This window comes from Condylostylus longicornis, unplaced genomic scaffold, assembly GCF_029603195.1.
Source record: "Condylostylus longicornis isolate FDR11 unplaced genomic scaffold, ASM2960319v2 ptg000004l, whole genome shotgun sequence".
In the NCBI taxonomy this organism is placed as follows: Eukaryota; Metazoa; Arthropoda; class Insecta; order Diptera; family Dolichopodidae; genus Condylostylus; species Condylostylus longicornis.
The window spans coordinates 10001920-10023420 of NW_026577973.1; the positions used below are offsets into that span (position 1 = coordinate 10001920).

The window sequence follows — 21501 nt, forward strand, 5'->3', positions numbered from 1 at the left end:
TCACAAATTCAGTTTTGAAACATATTTTTCCTTGTAGCGGTCAATTTTCAAATTGAAACAACTATAGTTTGTACAGTTTTATGAATTAAAATCGTAAGATCTTATATAAGAGCTATATTAATATTTTGAGATTAGTGTAACATTAATATATGCAATTACAACGGCTAAACCAGATTCATCACCAAATCGTTTAAATTCGGTATTTATATGCTCTTCAACTATTCAAATTTGAGTTAAGAATACTAAACAAAATAAATAAAAAATAATTTAGGTTTCATAATATATTTAACACTGACATATTGTATTAATGTAAATTTAGTTCTGATTTTCTCTTTTCATACATTATAAAATTTAAGACTTTTACAAAAATACATACTTTAAAATGACAATTTGTTTAAAAATATATATTTTTTATAATATTTTATAATAGCTATTGTGCATACAGTTTAATTGTATATTTAAAAATTTATCTATAAACAGTTTCAGTTGATGAAATCTTCAAATATCTATAGTTAAAAATAAAAAAAAAATATGTTTTGTATTTTATTTGAATAAATCAACTGCGAGATGAAGTTTCACTAATAGTATCGAAACATTTATTACAAACTCGTACAGGTTTTCCAGACTGGCCTGCTTCATTTAGAAGTGAAATTGATTTATCAGAACAATTTTGACAAAATATATCACCACAATTACGACAATGATGTTTTCTTCTTGTAATATTAAATTCTTTATTACATTGTTTACAGTTTGTGACACTTTTATCTGGTGCCCAATAATTGTTAGCATCTGTAGATAAAAAAGATTGTTGTTGCTGTTGTTGAAGCTTTTCCTCCAGTTCAACAATTTTCAATTTATGAACACTTAATTGTATTCCTAGTTCTTCTAATGTTGTTTGTGCTTCAGACCATTGTTTACGTGATTTTTCAAGTTCATCTTTTATATTATTAGTTTTTTTAGCATCTTCTGTTAATTCCTTAATAGTATTTTGTAATGTTGATATTTGGTCTTTATGTTTAGCTTCTTTCACTTGTAATGAACTACGCCATTCACGTTCTATTCTTGTTTCGGCTTCAGCACGCGCTACACGCTCATCAGCTGTAGTAATTTGAAGAGATAAAGTTTTAGAAGATTCTTGAAGTGCTTTAATACTTGATTTTTCGGTATTCCATCTTAAACAAAAAAAAAATTTTATTAGACTTCATATGTGTAAATATGAATATCAAAAAATTAAAATTCAAAAATGCAGATTGACAATTCTCTGACTTTATTTGAATCAGTTCAATTTCAAATATTGTCAAACTGAATTTTAAAAATTGACTTATTATATTTTTTATTTTAATTTTTTTTAGTGGTAGGTACATATTATGTAAATATTCGATTTACATACATATATATGTATATATTTCTAATTTATTTATATTAATATTTATTTTTATTCGTACATAAATTTACGAATTAAATAATTAGTAAAATAGTAAATGTCACTGATGTTATGCTTTTACGTGACCACTTTAAATATTAAATTAGAATAAATGTAATTCCAAAAAAAATCTTTGTTTTATTGAGTTTGGGAAAAATTTCAAGCTTTTGTTTGCTGCATTAAAAGTTAAGAATAAGGAATATTAAGAGTACAAAATGTTCTAATAAAGCTTTATACATACATATTAAAAATAAACCTGTATTATTTCTGACTTCATACTTATAATCTTAGGAGATTTTCTACAGAAAGTGAATATTTTACTTTTGCAGATTTGTAACATACCATAGTAATTGTTTAATATCTACCATTTGGCTATTATTTTCTTCTTCTAGAACTTTAACCACAATCGTCATTTTCGAACATTATTTATGCAGATATTACAGTTATTAATAATCTCATAATACAGTATATTATTAATCTCAAAATTTATTCAAAAATATACACTAATAAAAACAAGGAACTATTGCACCAACCACGTTTTAAATTTTTAAAACGTAAAATTCATAGTAGTGTTTTTATAAAATCAAAAAGTAAAGGCAAAAGTAAAAGTTGTTGATGCAATAGGATCCAGACCTTGTTGCTGTTATTAAAATGTTAACTTTTACAAATTTTTTAAATATTCTCTCCCAAACTAGGCCAACAAATTGTATAATTTTCGAAATAATGCCTTTTTTCGAACTTTAATTAGTTTTAATTTTAAATCAGCATAAATTTTTCAATAGAATATATATAGATGACAAACGCACACATTTTGTAATCATCATTTCATAACTATGTATATAAAATTTGAAGATCTCAGTTCACGAAGAAGTATTTGCTTTAAATGAAATCCATAAATTCCATTAAAAATCTTTCTCACTATCAATTTTTGTCTTTGGATCTTTACCGAAAAATCATAAAAAAATACTTATCGTATTTTCAATACTTGTCGTACAATATACATAATTATGTAAAATAAAAAATTTCCCTATGATGAGCAGGGACATTTTAATGAAAAAGAATTTAAAAAATTCTTTGTTTTTTTTTAAAGAATTTAAAAAATTTAAATGTCATCTAGCCTGGTGATGGTGTAATTTATCCAAAAATGTTGAACCTAATACTAGCTTTATTTTTATTATAAATAAATTTTTCTAGTAGACAAAATTCTTGTAAATTTCTTGCGAAATTCCTTAATGAAGTCAGAATGTACCTTGATTATAAAGTACCAATAATATACCGTGTTTTAAAGTCATAGTCAACGTTTTCTCTATTTAAAAAATTTTGAGCCAAATTTTAAAAATAAGCGGGTCCAACCTTAGCAAAAAGTACCAAAAAAAAATAAAAAATAGTTTTAGAAACAGATTAAAGATTGTAATAAGAAAGATCAAATATAAAACAAAAAGTCACACAGCTAATTTGAAAATTACAAAATCAACTAAATTTACATTATTGATCATAAATAAGTACGTTGATTGTCTATACGTTGCATAATACAACTACACTTATGCCGGAAGGCATATTTTAAAATCAAATGTACATATGTATGTAAACACAATAAACTAAATGAAATTATATAAATTAATTTATTATGCGTTCTTGTACATGTCGTCTTCTCACATTTTAAATAAAGAAAGTTCGAAAATAAATACCCGATTGAAAATTAATAATGTTTTGAGTTTTCCAAAGTAAATTGTATATTTTTCTCATAATATACTAATAACGTTTATTCCCTTCGTCCCTAGCAAATGTTACACATATAGGGCTTGGTCGTATTTTTCATTATATAGCTCACAATATGAGAAGAATTTCATCGTATCTCATTTTTTCTAAAATATTTATAAAATTTAAAGATTGTTTATTCAGTTTGTTTTTGAAGGTGATGGAAGTTTAGTCGATAACTTAAGGTAAAAATCCAATTACAAAAATTAGTAATCCTATTGGAAAAATGAAATATGCAATAGAAAATTGGGAATTCTGATTTAAAACTGAATAAAAGATGAAAAAGCGAGATGCACTATTAGACTTGTACTAGATTTTTTTATCCCAAAAGCATAGAAAATATTTTAGATTTTTTTCGAATTACGTTTCTAGATATAATTACAAAGTTTTAAATAAAAGCTTACTAAAATCATTTCTAACTATACCTATTCTGAATAAAGTAAACTATTTAGTAGGTTAGCCCCATATATAATATAAAAATAATATATATGTACATATATTAATTGTAGTACTCATATATGAACATTTTCAGTTTTTAAAAATCAGTCTACTACCGATAACAAAAATAGTCGATTTGGAAAAAGTCAATACTTACCTAATATATAAGTATACGTTATATATGTATAAGTATATTAAGTTTTGTGAAACGATGTTTAATGTTGTTGATTAAGATTAAAAGCTTGAAATTTTTCAAAAAACTAAATAAAACACTAAAGTAAAAATTTTTTATTTTATTTATTGTAAGTATGTATAATAATATTTTATAGGTTATTTTGTTTTTTTCTAATGCAGTTTAAGTTGAATTTATTTAAAATAATATTTTAACCCTTTTTTAATTCTTTTATATTTTGCATAATTTATTATTTTCATTTTACAATAATTTTTATATAAATTTTATAATACAAGAAAATTAAATGTATTAATTTCAAAAATTTTAGAGTATTTTTACACTGTTATTTGCATAATAATGTAGGGTAATTTAAATATACATAACATATTTTATAATATATTATTATTATATATATATATATATATATATATAATATTTTATATATACAATATAATATTTATTTATTCCATGTAAAAATTCTCATATTTTAAAATTATTTTCTTAGCATGAAGAGGCTCTTATTTCTTTTATTAGAATTTTTTTTTTTAAATTTTTAATTTTAGTATAAAAATAAATGCTTTTTAAAATATTTTCTTATATATTTTGCATAATATGAAAATTTTAATATTAACTTAAATATTAATGTGTAAAAATCAATATGCATCAATAAAATTACTAATTAATTTAAATCAAAAATATACATTGTTATAAAAATAAGAAATTTATTAAAAAAGATTTATATAAAATACATACATAGAAAATAATTTAAAAGAAAAAAAAAACAAAATAAAAATTTCGTCAAAATGAAATTTGATTGCGTATTATATACGAGTACGAATTATGATAAATTAATTAAAATATTGATGAAAATATTATAATTATTTATGAAAATATAAATAAATTGAAAATATTTTAAAAAAATATTATTTTAAATATATTGGAAGAGCAATATTATAACCATCGTCGAACCGATTCAAAAATATCAAATAAAAATATTTATTTTTAAAAAATAAATGCTATATATTACATTTTTATTATATGTAATTATAAAAGTTTAGTAACTACAACATTTTACAAATATTATATATTTGTATTTAACACCCATTTGTTGCATCACTTTTGTAAAATTTTATTAATAATATTAGTTTTTTTTAATTATAGTACATATATGAATTTTGAAATGATTTTGTTATGTAATTTGTGATATTTTATAAAATATTTATGAGAATAATTTACTTTATTGAAGTATTTAAATAAAAATATAAAATTTTAAATATTGTTTACAATCACAAAATAAATTGAAAATTTTTGTTTCAATGTTCCATTCATCTTTTCTATATATGTAATATAATAAAATAACGGTTAATAATAAAAATCAAAAAATTTTAAGATTTCGTAAAATCAAAATTGACAATATACATACATATGTAGCTACTCGTACAAATTGAAAATAATAGACCTTTTCATAAACACAATACTGCAAAACAATAATGTGATATACATACGCAATATATATTTAACAGTTGTATTTTTGATAATAAACATTTTAGAACTCATTTCAATAAATCGAAAAATTAAAAATTCCAAAACTAAAATGTTTTATTTGTCATTAATTTTGTCATATATGCAAGTATAATAAAAATCACCTATGCATTAACATTTAAAGAAATGCAAAAACTAAAATAATAATCAGTTGCGTTGTCAATGTATATTGGAATTTATGATGAGTACGTCATGTCGTACTGTTGGAATTTATGACTAACGCATTCATTTGCAAGCATTTGATTAACTAGAAAACGGCCGTAATGTTTAATACAACAAATATTTTCATTTTGTTTGTTGAAATTATTTAAGTGTATTAACAAAAATAAACCAGAATAAAATTAAATATAGGAAAAAAAAACACAAAATCGTAAATCTCAAAATATATATGTATGTAATTAAATAAATGGTTATAAAACCAAAAAGATTAATTTCATAATGTAAATACAATAATTTTATGAAATATTAAAAATTTAATTGGAATAATCTTAAATTGCTAAATAATTATTAAAACTATATATTTAACAAGAATATTATTTTAGTTTAAAAAAACAAGGAAAAAATAAAAAAGATAAATTAAATAAAAATAATATTAATTTCTTACTTTTTCTCTAACAGTAATATAGTGTTCGTTAAATCTTCCTTTTGAGTTTCTATTTTAGTTAATAATTCGGTTTTGTGCTTTAAAGATGATTCACATTCCTAAAAAAAGAATTTTTGATATTTTTTTTTTGTTTTTTACCTATTTTCTTTTATTTAACATTTTTCGAAATACATAATATTTTGTTTCTCATAAATAAAATGTATACAATAAAAAAAAAGTTAATTATATTTTGATTATTTTTAATTATACATATTATAATTATGTATTATATGTAAAGAAAAAAAAAACAAACAAACACCACATTAGCCTTTAAGGACCACAAAAAAAAATTCCAATTAGAATATAAATTTTATTAATATTCATGAAAATGATCTTAAAATGTTCATTTCATTTTGATTTAGTACCCACAAACAACATTCAATGATAATGCTATTAGATATTTGTATTGGAATGTTTGTTGAAATTATTGAAATTTTATTTTAAGCATTAATTTAGCTTTTAAGAAAATGTCTTGTTTTGAAGAAAATATTTAATTATTAATTGTAATTTAATTGATTAAAAACATTTTTAGTTGGTTTATATTAAAAATGAATTAAAGCTTAAAAATTTGTTCAGTTTCCTTATACAACTTTATTTAATTTGATGTAATTTGTAAATTTAATAGGTACTTCAAATGAATGATTTTAAATTTTATTTTAAAAATAGTTTTTTTAAATATTCTTTCTTCAGTACATAGAGTTATTGCAAATGAATATGTATGTAAATAAAATGTAGTGTTCTCCTGCTGTTTCTGAATATTTAGTTTAAAAAATAGCATTTACAATTTCTTTATTTTTATATTTTATCATTTTAATAATTTTTTTTTTATTTTGTTTTAAAGAAATATTGAAAGATTTTTAGCAAAACATTTAAAGCGAAAATTTATTTGCGCGCAGTGCATAAGAAAATAAAAAGAAATTTTTAAATATTTTTGCATTTTTAAAAAAAAGTACTGAATATTATTTTAATATTTAATGAATGCATTTAAATATTTAAAATATTTTTGAAATATTTTATATTTTATTTTTTTTTTTTTACAAATATGTAGGTTATTGTGTTCAGTACAACTTTATTGACATACATAAAATACTAGTAAAAAGGATTTTAATTTTATTATATAATTATGTATATATATATATGTACATAAAATACATGAAATAATTTTAAAAATTTTTATTTATGGAAAAGAAATTTTATCATGAATTTAACTGGTAATATTCTGCGAATTACGAAGTAAGTTACAACATAGCTTTTTAAATTATCACAATTTCCAATAAATCAGTAATAGCAACATAATTTTTCTCAATGACTAACTAAATAAATATTTTATTTCAAAATATGTCAAATGTTTATTTAAATTTTATGGTTGCTATTTGAGTAAACAACATTCAAACAAAAAAATATTTTTTAAAAGCGGAGCTTAGCAGTTTTTTTTCGTTTTTAAATATTATCGAAAACTGAAATTTTTTTAACAAAAATTAATTAATTTTCCCGTGTTAGAGAAAAAGACAACACAGAAAAAAATTCAAAACTTAAAAATTTAAAATAAACCATTCTTTTTTAATTGCTTGTTACGTGTGATTATTTCTTTCATAAACTTTTAAGATTTATTTTTGCTACGAACGTAATTCACGAATACTCTATTACGAATATTCGGAACAGAATTTTCGTAATTCGAAATTGAAAATATGAAATTCGCAATTTTTCAAATTTCAGTTCTACGAACGGAATTCATGATATGGGATTTAATATTAATTATATGTACATATATAAAATAAGCAAATTAATTGTATTTTCTTAAGAAAATTTCAAATATTTTCACATTGTTTCACGTCAATTACAATTTTTCTTTTAAATCATTTAAAATAATAAAGAAAACTATCATTTCATGCATTGATTTATATATATATATATATACATTTATATATAATTCATACATATACATCTATAATATAAATACATAACATAAGATTCCATAGTTATAATGATAATGCAAGTTTTTATACCAAATTATAACTTTTGTTTCGAAGTGACACTGAATTATACTATAGCGGATCACCACAAATCAATGAATATAATCCAATCAAATAAATATTTTAACATGCATATTTTTATTTTATTTATGCATATTATTATATAATATAATATAATTTTATTAATTTTTATTTCAGTAAAATATTTCTCTAATTTTTTCTATTCATATTTCAATGATTGATGGAAATAAAATAAGGAATCATTAACTTTTTTTTTGATTTAACTTTTTATCTGATTAAGACAACGAAATGAGTCTAATAAAATAATTTTTTAAATATGTATTGAAATTTTTTTTCAAATAGATGTTTCATTATATCTCAACAAGTTTATCATTTAAAAATAGAGATATTTTTTAAAAACCATAGCTATTTCAAACGGATACTATACATATTATATTTCTTTTTCTTTGGAACAAAAGCTCGTACGCCCAAGGTATAAATTAATTACAAACATCTACGATATAAATTAAGCTTTACTCCAAGTTCAAGAAAATTAGTAATACTATTTATTTGTCTAAAACAAATATTTTAAAACTAGACAAACTGCTAACGCTAAATTAAAATTATGAATAAGTAAATTTTAATTAAATAATTAATTTAATATAAGAATCTAATTTTGATTGACCTAAGAAAGTTTTATTTTAAGTAATTAATTGAATAAATGCAAGAGTACAATAAAATGCAATCAAAGTTAAATTTTAATTTAAAGTTTGAACAATATGAAATCATTTACTAAAAGTGAAATCTAGTGTATTACATTGTAAAATATACTCGTTAAAGTAATTCATAATAATTTTGTACAGAACGTACTAATAATTTTGTGTTTTGTCAACTTTTGTAGACAAAAGACATTTAAAAATTCTAATTAAAAATTGTGTTCATTACATAAAAAATTTATATTGTCTTTCAAAAGAAAAGTAATTAATATTCAATCTGCTGATCTGGCTTACTTTTGTTCCCAAGATTATAGTTAAAATAAGAAGTATTTCTTTCCAGAATGTAAATTTATCAATATATGAAAATAAGCTAGAGTAATTTTTTACCGAAAAAAAACAACATTCTTTAATTTAATACATTACATACATAATTATAGCATTATTTTTCAGTATTATCTTCTGCAGTCGTAACTTCAGAAATTGATTTCTCTTGGCTGTCTCTTTTTATTTCATTATCAATATCAGTTTTTAAAGAAATTTTATTTGAATCAGCCCCATCATCATTTTTAATATTTTTTGTTTTACACGAATTTTCACTTAAAGAATTATTATTTTTTTTCTTACTTTCTATTTTCGAATTTGATGGTGATAACGATTCTGAATCCGGTTCAGATGATGGTGTTGGGATTTTACGAATTTTATTCGCATTAAATGGTGGTATTGGATCAATATAATGTAATTTTTTATGTGGTGGTCCTAAACATTCATTTTTAGATTTCTTATTAAAACTAATTTGAGAATTTGAAACAATTTGAGAACGAGGTCTCTGATTTTGAATTGACGATGTTGAAGCTAATGATGATGACGTTGGTGTTTTATTTAATTCATTTTGTTCCAATTTTCCTTGTTTTTCTAAATTTGCTAAAATATTACCAATTTGTGACGCTTTTGTTTGTAATCTGGATACCATTTCACCTTTTTGAGTTAGTTCTTCCTCACATTCCTATTTGAGAACCGAACGGGATGTTTTTTTTTTTTTTGGTTTTTTTGTTGGTTCCAAATAAATTATTTATTTTTTTATTGTCTTTATTATTTAATATTTTTATTGTTTTTCAAATCAAAGTGATGAATTTTATTATATATGTATGTATGAGTTTATATATTTTTTTAAGTTAATGATAGAAATTTGTGTTCTTATGATTATTAAAAATATGCATATGAATATAAATTAATAATAGCAAAATTGTTTTACAAATAATATTTTCTTGTAACGATATTTAGTGATGTTAATGAATTTATAAATAAGGATGTCAATTTAAATCAATTGAAATTAAAGATAAGATCAAAAATAATTTGTTTTAGCACGCGTTCAAAATTCATTTCATTTATTTTTATTAGTAAATCAACCTTGTCAACTTTGGTGATCACATTACAGTATTTTATCCTAATAATTTTTTCTGTGTAAAATATTAATTTCAATTATTGACTGTTCAATAAGCCAATAAATGAAATGGATGTTAAATCAGCTTGAAACTGTGCAATGCGAAAGCGCTTTGAATTAAATATTTAGATTTTAAAGTTGTTATATTTTGATAATTGCAATTATAATTGAAATAAACTTAAAGTAATTATTTTGTTTTTGGATATCTTTACAATGTAAACTATAATTTTTTTTAATATAATCTAAAGTAGATTATATTAAAAAAAAACAAAATAAAGATATATTTATTTTCGTTAGTATATTCATTTATTAAAATACGAATAAATCGAATTAATGCAAAGTTGTTAAATTCTCACAGGAAAAATTTTAATAAATTAACATCACTAAAACCAACAAATTTCTAAGTTTAAACTAAATGTTTTTGGTAAAAACTAAAATATAAAGAAAATAATAATTTGGCACCTTAAAGTTTATGTGATTAAAATAAAAACAAACTGAAATACTTCAAAATATTAAACAAACCTGTAATTTTTTATACATTTCCAAATTAATCTGCTTAATATCTTCTAGCTGTCGTCTTAATGAAATAATTGTATCCTGTTTTTCATGTATATCTTTTTCTAATAATTTCATTGCCATGTCTGTTTCAGCTTTCAATGAAATTTGCAATTTTAGTTCTTTCTCTAATTCATTAACTTTTTTACGTTCTTCATTCAAATTTTGTGTTAAATCAGAATTGTTTGAAATATCCAGAATTTTATCAGAATTATTATCTGAGTTTGGGTTTGATGAATTAGTTGAGTTATCTTAAATAATAAAATGAAAAGAAAACATTATATAAATTTTTTTCATAAAATATTTCTGATTATTTTTACTTAGTGCAATATTCTTTCGCAAAGCTTGATTTTCTGCCTGCAATGCTAATAAGCTATTTCTTGCAATTGCCAAATCTTCTTTCATTAGTGCATTTGTAGTTGTAAGAGTTTCGACTTTTGCTTGTAAATTATTAACGGTTGCACTAAAAATTAAAATTAAGTTGGAATTAGAAATATATCTAACTTTATTTAGAATTTACTTTAAATGTCTGTTAAGCTCTTCAATATAATTTTTTTGATCCAAAACTGCTGTCATATTACTACCTTCAGATGGTTCAATTGTACCGTTGTCGTCATCTGGGCTATTTCTATTTGACAATTATTAATTTTTTTTTGAATTTTTCTTTCAAAATATATTCTTATATTTTAATGAAATATTCACCTTGAACTTGAACGTAAATACAAAGAAAAATCAATAACACCTTGTTGTGAATCTAAATCTTCCTCCTTAACACATAAATTACAATCAATAACATTTAATCCAACTAAAATTCCCATAATTACAATCACCTTAAAATACCGAAATATATTATTAAAAATATTTGAATATAACTACAATAAAACGAGACAACTAACTTCATCACTCATCATTAAAGCATGAGGCTCATAGTACTCAGCTAATGCATCATCTCTATGTTCAATTAAAGGTTGTAAATAATCAGCTAATTTCTTTTGCATTAGCGCAATACGCAACCATGCTCTTGCTCTACCAATATGTGTACGAACGGTTGGAAGATCTCGTACACTTGCTGTAACATCTTGTGCTTCTATGCAATATTTTTCAACCGATTGTAATAAATCCCACAATTCTTTTTTTGGACCAAGAAGACCCTAAAAATAATTTAAAACAATTATGTAATTCATGTAATATTATTCACTTTAATATTTTTTTATATTTTAACTTTTTCAAAATTATAGACGTACCTTTTTAGGTCTCAATCCATGTCTTAATACATGCTCCAAAACTATAAAAAAATGTTGTAATGGTAAATGATCTGAATCCAACATTCGCCCATAACGTAAAGATTGTTCAAGTAATTCTTTCACAACTAATTTACATATATTAACTAGATTACTTCGTTCAATGGAAGCGGGATCTCTTGCTTTAAATAACAAATTAAAAATCCTTAGAAATATGACAGTGCTCTTAGCGAAATTTATTGTATTAAACTTTTCAATATTATACGTGAATAATTTATTGATAAATTTGAAGATTAAATAATTTAAACTTAAATTTAAATTCTCATTCAAAAAAAAATTTCTTTTGGGTTAAGTATTTTGTTCTTATTTTATAAACGTTTCGCAAATAAAAACTTAACATTGCAATAACGAACAAATACGTTTTACATACATAACAAAAATTTAGAAATATTTAAAACATCATAAAAGATTACAAAATTTCATGCAAAAAAACAAAAATTGTGTAAAGTTTTCTATTTATATATTAAAAAAGTTTAAGGTAGTTGATTGATTTACAAAATTTTTACAAGATTATTGTTGTTATATAAGCCTAATGATTTATTTATATTAGTGTCAAAATATTCATATTTCACATAAAATTACTTTACGTTAAATCACTTTAAATTGTTTTAACATAAAGTAAAGAATTTAGTGAAAGCTAATTTGCCTAAATTAACTAAAAAATTATAAAAGTGCATGCATATTTAAAATTGAAATAAATTATTCAAGTAATGAAGAAAAAGACAGTTTAACGATAGCAACATCATGAATTTTAAACAGTAGAAAAGTGCATGGATTATAACAAAGTTTTAGTAATAGAATTTAACAAAAATTTTTACTCAGACTGCATCCCGTACACAGTTATTTCATATACAAAAATAAAGCTGGTTACATTTTTTGGAAAAATATAATAGTTGTACCGATTAACGCAGTTCTATTGTATGTATGTATATGTAATACAAATATAAACTAGTCAAATCACTGGTAAACAAATGAATAATAATTTTTGCGTTATCAAAACATCTTATCAAACATAGCCTTTATTTTATAAAAAAATTAGTTTTAATAAAACAACTAATACCATTACTAAAACAAATAGCTCAAAAATATAAATGTGGTAATAGAAAAAATTACGTTTAAAACAAATAAATTGAGACCTTAACTAAAACATTATTGCAGCTCTTTTAACACTGTTAAATTTATTATTTTGTCCACATCATATTTTTAGGATTAAACTTTCAGATATCAAAAACAACAACTTAAATAAGTTTTTTGAAAGCAAAAACTAAAAATACAACAAGTATTTATTTATTTACTTGCTCAATGTTTTAGCTTAAATTGAAAAAAAAATAAACAGATCACTTTTTGAAAAATTTATTATTATTCATTTTACAACAATTTGAGTAGATTTTAAATTAATTTCAAATTATTTTTAAGATCAAAATTTTATAATGACATGACGAATTATGAATATATTCATTTATTTTTTACAATTAATTTCATTTATTTTATTAAATATTATTTTGATGTCGAATAGCTTGAAAACAAGCTCTAATACATTAAACAAAAACTTTGGATCTGATTTGCAGAAGATATGTGAAACTAAGTACAAATATTCAATAGGAACAAATTTGTTTGGTAGCCAAGGGCTCACTAAGAAGTGTTTTTCAAGAGAAAATATGTCTTTGTTGTATTTAAGGAGAGAACTGGAGGTAATATATTACAATAAACTATTTTTAAAAATATTACAATAAAATATTGCCACTGACATATAAAAATACATATGTACATATGTATATATTTTAGAACATTATTCCAAAAGAATCTTCAATAAATTTAATAAATGAAAATTTTGTCAAATCATTAATGAGATATTTTCTTCAATCACATCAAATAATTTTGAAAAGAACGGAAAATGAAGCTAGAATTTATGCAGAACAGGCCTTTTTTGATGTAGTAGGGGGGTAAGAAAAATTTATTCTACATATATACGAAAGCAAAGAAAAATAAAAAATAAAACTCTTTAGATACACGTATTCGTATTTACATCCTTTGGCTAAAATATCCTTTTATGCTGGAACATTAAATAGAAATACTGTTGAAAATATTCACGAATTTCTTCAATATTGCTCAATTTATTTAAATACATTAGGCTTAGGATGGAAGTTTAAATCAAATTTTCTTTTTAATGTTATTAATGAAATTGAAAATCTTCAAATAAATTTCAATAAATATAGTGAATATCCATGCAAATATCTCGTTTTATCAGATCCTCTATTATATGAAAAGAATTTAATAATAGATTTACCAAGATTAAACTTAGTTAATTTTAAAAGCGAATTAAATATTATTTGGATACCATTCGTGAAAAAGCAATTCTACAGTTTAAAATCTGACTTTTCCTCTTTTATATTACTTAAATATTATACTTTAGTAATAAGATGCTATGATTCTTTAGATTTGAATCCAGAAAATTTCAAAAACCTATTTCAACATTGGTATAAGGAAAATGTATTAAAATATTTATCTGATAATGATTTATATCCAGCTCTAGCAGGTTCATTAAGGATTTTCATGACATTGAAAAATTATACAAATATTAATATTAACAATAATTACAAAAATGATTCGTTCCCAAAATTTGTGAAATCCAAGAAATTCTCAGATAAAATTTTAAAAGAGTTGGTATTTCCAAACCATAAATCAAGCGTTTATGAAAATTTAAAGAAAGAAACAAAGGAAAAAAGGCAGGAAAAGAAAAATTCATATGATGAAATCTTTGAGGATATCAACATGCTAGAATCCTCCGAAAATGTTAATGAAAACAACGATAATGAAAGAAACAATAGCGATAATATAGATATCACAAAAGACATGAAAGAAATTAGTAAAAATAACTATTTAATGATATTTTCAATTGTGAGCATTCTTTTTTTAATAGTTATCATCATTTTAATAGTAAAAAAACACTTCACAAAATTAAATACAAAAAATACTTGGAAAAGTTCAAACCCAAAAAAACACTTAAAAAATAATCTTGATGATTGCGAATGTAACCAATATAAAAACGTGACTTTAATGAAAGAAAAGAAGAACATAAGTGAAAAGAAAAAATTTGAAGATGAAATTATTTTAACTTCTGACAGTCCATCAGTTATGCCGTCTGAAGATGAAAAGCTTAAATTTTACAAAAGAAAAAGATGCTTAAAATGTTCATGCTTTCGAAAATTTAAACAGCAAAAAATTCCAGAACTTATATCATCAAGTGAATCTTTAAGTTCACCTATCAAACATGAATCAAATGAAAATATTTTAAAAGCAGATATTAAAACAAATTCAACATTTCATAATGCATTACCAGAATCAGAGACAGAAATTAGTATGCAAAAAAATAATATTAATTATAATCAAAATTTAGCATTTCAAGATGATGTCAATGAAAAACTGCAATTAAAAGATCCACAAAACAATAAAAATGCAAAAGTTACATTTGTCAATGAAGTTCCACAAGTTGAACGAAGAAAACGTCTGTTAGATAAATTTTCAAAAAAAGATAAAGCGAAGGATTCAATTTCAGCTTGCAATACCGTTAATGCTTTGAGAAAAAGTAAATTACCACGGCTAACAAATATTCCACGTAATATTTCCCGTAACAAAAAAAATAAAGCCCAGATTTTGGGCCAATTTTAATTGTTAATTTTGTTTTTTTTAAGGGCATAATTACAAAAGACAATGAATTTGAAGCATTCCAAAGTTGGAACAGAGTTAATGTTTCATAACTGCATTTTTTTTAAATACTTTTATTTAATTTTTTCGTATACTTGTACATATATTTTTTATTTGTTTCGAAGTTCTGTTATTAATTCTAATTTATATTTTATTTAAACTTTGCACAAAATTGTAAAATAATATTATATGAGTTTTCTTAAGTTGCCCTTTTATATTATTGTATAAAAGCATAATTTTGTAACAAAAATGTGAAAAATTTATAAATTTAAAGAAGAAATTTTTCCTTCGTAAAAATTATTGAACCCTTTCATACAATATCGATTATTATCACAGGTTCGTTTCTTTAAAAAATCTATTTTTGAGTGAAAGGTACCTCATTTTTAAATAAAACCAATTCTTCCACAACGATGATTTTCTAAACCATTCAATTATTGCATTCAAAATAAAAGTATTTTATATAAAATTTTATTTACGTAAGCAAAAGAATTAAAAGGAAGACAATGCTTACCCAATTAATTGAATTAAACTTAGAAAACTTTATTAAATTAATTCCAAATTTAAACAACTACAAATGAACTGCTATTAAATATGTCATGAAAATAAACTTCATTCGACTATAAAAAATGAAAACGTAATATTTAAAATAATATAAACATAAAATGTGATTCAAAAAAAATTTTTTTGAAGTTTTGCAATAAAAAAGGCACCTACAATAATAATTAACCCAATAATCACGGTCGCATTTATTTAAAGTATCAGTGGTAGAAGCACGTTCAATTAAGCGATTGTTACTATTTCTTGTACCAAAATTTGAGTTTCCTCCAGTACCATTTGCATATTCAATATTTGATTTTTTTCCATCTTGTATATCTAAATCCTGTAATTCTTTTAAACATAACCATTCACCATCAACAGATACCCGGAAATTACACAAATAAATGGTATCTTGTGCACCAGTAGAAATTTCTTCATGACCATGTGAACAGTTAGCGTGCTGAGGTTTTGGTAATGCAATTGTAGTCACTCCATTATCGTTATTGCCTTGCATTTTTCCTTTTATTTTTTTCTTTTTTTTTTTTTAATTTTGGAATTTCTGATAATATCAATTTGTGAAAATGTTTTGACACTTCAATATTAAAGTTTTATTCTTTTTTAATTAATTTTTGAAGGAATTAAAGTTTATTATAACTTTATACGATTCTATATATTTCGTCTTCTAATATTTTGCAAAAATGTATTTAAGAAATAACAAATTTCGTTTAAAAAATCAATAATCATTTTATCAAAATTTTTGCTTTAAAGAAATTGAGAATGTTTAAAAAGAAAAACAACATTTCTTTTTATTTGGTTACTTTATACAATTTAAAGTTTTTAATTAGTTATTAATTATTAAAACTATATTTTAGCAATTTTTTTGTATTTAATGTGAAAAAAAACTTCGTTTTCAATAAGACTTTTGGAGTTAAGTATCGATTTTTCCTTAAAATTAGACAGCACAAAATACGATTCAACTCAAAAATTGTGTTTTGAGTAAAAATTTTTTAGAAGTTTGAAATGGCATTCTGTTTGAGTGCAAAATGAGTGAAACTTGCATTTGTTTTATTTATTTTATATTATAATGACATTTGTACGTATTATTGCAAAAATGTAAACGGTATGTGCTTATTGATGTTCTTGCACTTTTTCATTCATTGAAATATTCATTTTAAAGCGGTCGATCTAATATTTTAAAAATGTTTTAAAGGACTTATTCTTTCGATCTTAAAAAAAACATTCCCTTGGCCGCTAATCAAGGTGTTTACAATAACATTTTTCTATAAAATTTGAAAATTAAAAACATTCTGACTTCAGAAATATTTTTTCCTTAAATTTTTTTGTCAACTTTAATTTTGTTGGAGAGGTTTAGTAAACCAGTCAGGCTTTTTTGTTTTGAATTTAATGAAATTGGATCTTTGGTTTATATTCTATTTAATAAATAAAAAATTATGCTATACATACATATATAAATTCGACACTCAATATAAATAATAACTTTGTATTAAAAATCCACGAGGTAAAACTATACGCGCCTAAAGAACTGTTACTGCTCTTTATTTTAAATATAAATCTCATAGCAAAGCATTATTATAGCAAATAAAAAAGAAATTAATTAACATCTGCAATAAAATATTAATTTTATCTATTAAAATTTTCGCATTTTGAAATCTGTAACCTTAATTTAGATCGTGAAACTTGAATTTATAAGTGAACTTAAAAACATCGTTTGTTTAATGGAAGTCTAAGACTCATTTAATTAGATTAATGAGTCCTAAGTTTCTTATATTTATTTCACTAAAAACAAAACAGTCTCAGGTTTAATGTTGCTGTAAACAATCCTATTCTATAGTTTAGTTTTTTATTAAGAGATATTAAAATATTTAAATTAACATTTAGAACTAAAATAACATTTTGAAGTTTTTAAATATCAAACTTAAAAAAGCAAACTTCTTAAATTGTTTGTAAGTAGGTACCTATTTTAATCTTTGGATTGTTTGTATTTCTTTACTTTATTCTTTGTGAATCAATATAAAATTGTGCATTGTTTTAAATTTATTGGTTTAAAGTTTCAAGCATCATTTTCAATTTGTTATTAAGGACGCAAAAACTGGCTCCAAGTTTTTCGATTTGATTATGAATAATACCTAATAATTTAATTAATAAATTGAACAATCAAATGTAGTTGTTATCCGTGTCTAACTAGTATCAAATATATATATATATACATATACATATACATATACATATACATATATTTTTAAGTTGGAAGGGTATTTTTTTCGGTTTAAAATAGCCCGCAAAATTCTTTAAAATACACTTCTGATTCTTTTTCGTAATCACATCAAAAAATTTGACCTGAATAATGCCATAAAGGTGCGTATATATATGCATATCACTATGATTTAAAGTAAATAGATAGATTTAAAAATCCAATTTAGTTGGTAGGTAATTACGTTGCACTTGAGATAAACTAACTAATGGTTCATTGCTTTTATAACTTTACTTGGTTATAAAAGCATTGAATTTTTGAATGTTTGTTCTATTTTTATCACCATAATACTTACCAAGAATCCATAATTTTTAATATATTTGAATATGTTAAATTTCTAGCACAATTGGGTAGGTACCTAGGCAAACATATAACTTTTTGACATATTACACGTAAATAAGCAGTTCAGAAATAAACTAAAATTGGAATTTTTCTTGTAATATTAATTATACATATTACTTACCAGGGCGTTTTTTAACTTCTTGTACACTTGTTGCATTGTTAATAGATTGAACACTATCAGTACGCCTAAACAATGAATTTGTAGAGGACGTTATATTATCTTCTGTTTCGGACCTAATTAATAAGTCCGAACTCTTTCCAAAACTCATTTCCGACCAAAATAATTAGGTACATGTAAATTTTTAAGCACAATTTATATTTTTTAAATGTATTTTGCTCAGGTAAAATGCTTGCTGATACATACATTAAAATCACATAAAATCAATGTTAAAACCTTAACAAGAATTTTAAAATATCTTTTTTTTTTTAATTTTTAATGAAAATAAAACAAATCACATATACATATTTACGACTACACTGCATGCAGTTTTCAGAAAATTATAACTATGTATTACAAAATTATGTGTTAATGGCTTTGTAAATAAACATGAACGATGAATGTCAACACGGTCTCAAAAGTCAAATATTCTGTCAAACATTTCAAACTTCATTCAATTGTCAACATCGCCCAGAAGTCTTCCAATGTACCAGTGTACCTGAATATATACCAGTATATAAGCTTTTAGTCCAGTGTGTCTAAATTATACTAAGCGTTTACATAGGCAAGTTATTAGCAAACAAGTTTGTATAATATTTACTGTATGAGTTTGTACAACATTTTTTCTGAATGACAAATTACTGGTTATAATATCGTAGGTGTTTGTTTTGTTCATTTTTTTAAAAATACATGATTTTTTTAAAAAGATAACTTTGTCTATTTTTGATTTGCTCATTTTTTCAAATTTGTTCAAATTATTTGCTCATATAACTGGTAACAAAATTTTCTTGGCAGTTGAGCAAAAAATTTGAAATATTCCAGTACATTAGTAAAGCTTTTAAATCTTTCCGAGACAAAAATTAAAAAATAACTTAGTTTAACTTTAATAAATAATAAACTTTGAGTTTTAAATAACTGATCTAATTTATGATAATGTCAAAGTATAGTTTATGTTAATATTAACACTTGTCAATACATTTAATAATAACTCATGATGAAAAAAAATACTCTTCCGAGATAAAGCTTACAATTTTTTTATAAGATAACTGAAGATAATTTAATTTTTATAAGATAATTTATAAGATTTTTATAAGATAATTTAATGCGATTTCGTGAAAGAACCTTTTGTATTTTTTTGTAACTTTCTTCTCAATAATTTATCGAGGTAATCATTCGGTAAACGTTCGAAAATTACAAAAAATCAAAGCGCTGAACGGCAATGGCGGACGATTTCCCTTGTTAAATCAAAACTACAGCGGAACGGCAAAATCACTTGTACAGTATTTTGGTAGCAAAAATTCGCTATGATTCTGCTTTCAACCTAATAAAGATAATATTTTATACCCACTACATTGACATTACAAAAATATCAACCTGACAAAATATATTTCTGCCAGGCTTGTTTGAACAAATTCTTCAACACATCGAAAATATAGCAAGTTTCCAACACGTTAAATGGTTAGTGAACTAGCTAAATAACCATTTGAAGTTTGAAACTTGGTTGTAAAAAATATGAAAAATTTCAATTTTTGTGGATGACGTATGAAACTACATTACGTACTACATGTTCAAATGTGAGTGTTGATAAACTTTTTTTCAACGTATTGAAGTGCCAAACGCGATACTGTTTGGGTAGCATAAAATTAAAAGAAGAATGAAAAATGACGAAAATCATATTTTAAGTTGATATACATTCTTCATTTTGTACCTAAGAACTTACGTTAATAAATTTCGGAAAATATATGAAAGACAGAAAAAGGGTTGGCCTTTTTAATTTATGCTCCATAATAAAACCTTTTGATATTAAAAAATCGTAAGTTAGGAAAATAATATGTTCAAAATTACTTATCTTTTCAACTCTCTCTCTCGTTAGTACAATATACAAAAAACGTTTCGAGGATGCAAAGAAATATTGTTTAGAACTTCTTGTTTTCTTAATGTTTCAATTTTAAACAACAAGGCTTCTACACTCCACTGTTTTTACATTTTATTTTGCAAGCTATTTTTAATTTTAAAAACTGTAAAGGAAAAAAGTCGCTCTTCAATTTGAAAATGCTTAGAAGAAAAATAGGGACTTACCTAAAGTTTTGTTTTCAAGATACTATTTTTTAGCTAATGCAAGCAATATAGAAACAAAGATGCTTTTTCCTTTAGTATTACCAATTCGTTGGATTCGGGAACGGCCTTAAAATATCAATGCAGGAAAAAAAAAATTTTGCAACAAATGTCAAAATCAAAAAGCACAAATTGTATGTAACTTCGTCTAATGTATGTTATGTAAATAAGTGAACACCTTTACTTTTATCAGTAGTTTTCTGTTTCAAAAGTTATACCGAGCTAGGAACAAAAAAAACTGCTGTTACTGCAATTTTAACTTAAGATTGTACACTTGAACACAATTTTTCTTTAATACATAGAAACCAATTTCAATAAACATATAACAAATAACATTTTTAGTTAATTGCAACGGACCGAAAATATTTTGCTTTTAAACTTAAAGTGATAAAAGCAACTGAAATATAAGTT

General features: G+C 22.8%; 1 protein-coding gene across 3 annotated transcripts; it reads right to left on the bottom strand.

The window, feature by feature from the left end:
* Positions 1 to 373: 373 nt before the first annotated feature.
* Positions 374 to 19292, bottom strand: LOC129609248 (protein RUFY3-like). 3 transcript variants are annotated; one of them, XM_055521196.1, is made up of 9 exons: positions 18940 to 19292; positions 11906 to 12084; positions 11558 to 11812; positions 11364 to 11491; positions 11182 to 11289; positions 10982 to 11124; positions 10629 to 10912; positions 5938 to 6035; positions 374 to 1172 (listed from the first exon to the last, which is right to left on the bottom strand). In XM_055521196.1, the coding sequence occupies exons 1-9, from the start codon at positions 19085 to 19087 to the stop codon at positions 557 to 559; spliced, it is 1959 nt and encodes a 652-aa protein (XP_055377171.1). In that variant the 5' UTR covers positions 19088 to 19292; the 3' UTR covers positions 374 to 556. The 3 variants fall into 3 exon arrangements, with proteins under 3 accessions (XP_055377171.1, XP_055377159.1, XP_055377165.1); XM_055521184.1 differs by lacking the exon at positions 18940 to 19292 and adding an exon at positions 16382 to 17027; XM_055521190.1 differs by lacking the exons at positions 374 to 1172; positions 5938 to 6035; positions 18940 to 19292 and adding exons at positions 7285 to 9668; positions 16382 to 17020.
* Between the last annotated feature and the right edge of the window lie 2209 nt (positions 19293 to 21501).

Bases quoted from the DNA above. Each gene is read 5' to 3' on its own strand.
- LOC129609248 (XM_055521184.1), bottom strand. From the start codon at position 16,718: ATGCAAGGCAATAACGATAATGGAGTGACTACAATTGCATTACCAAAA. The intron at 11,813-11,905 runs GTACGTCTATAA...AATTATTTTTAG, and splicing joins ATGGATTGAGACCTAAAAAG to GGTCTTCTTGGTCCAAAAAA. The intron at 1,173-5,937 runs GTAAGAAATTAA...TTTTTGTTTAAG, and splicing joins ATATTACTGTTAGAGAAAAA to ATGGAATACCGAAAAATCAA.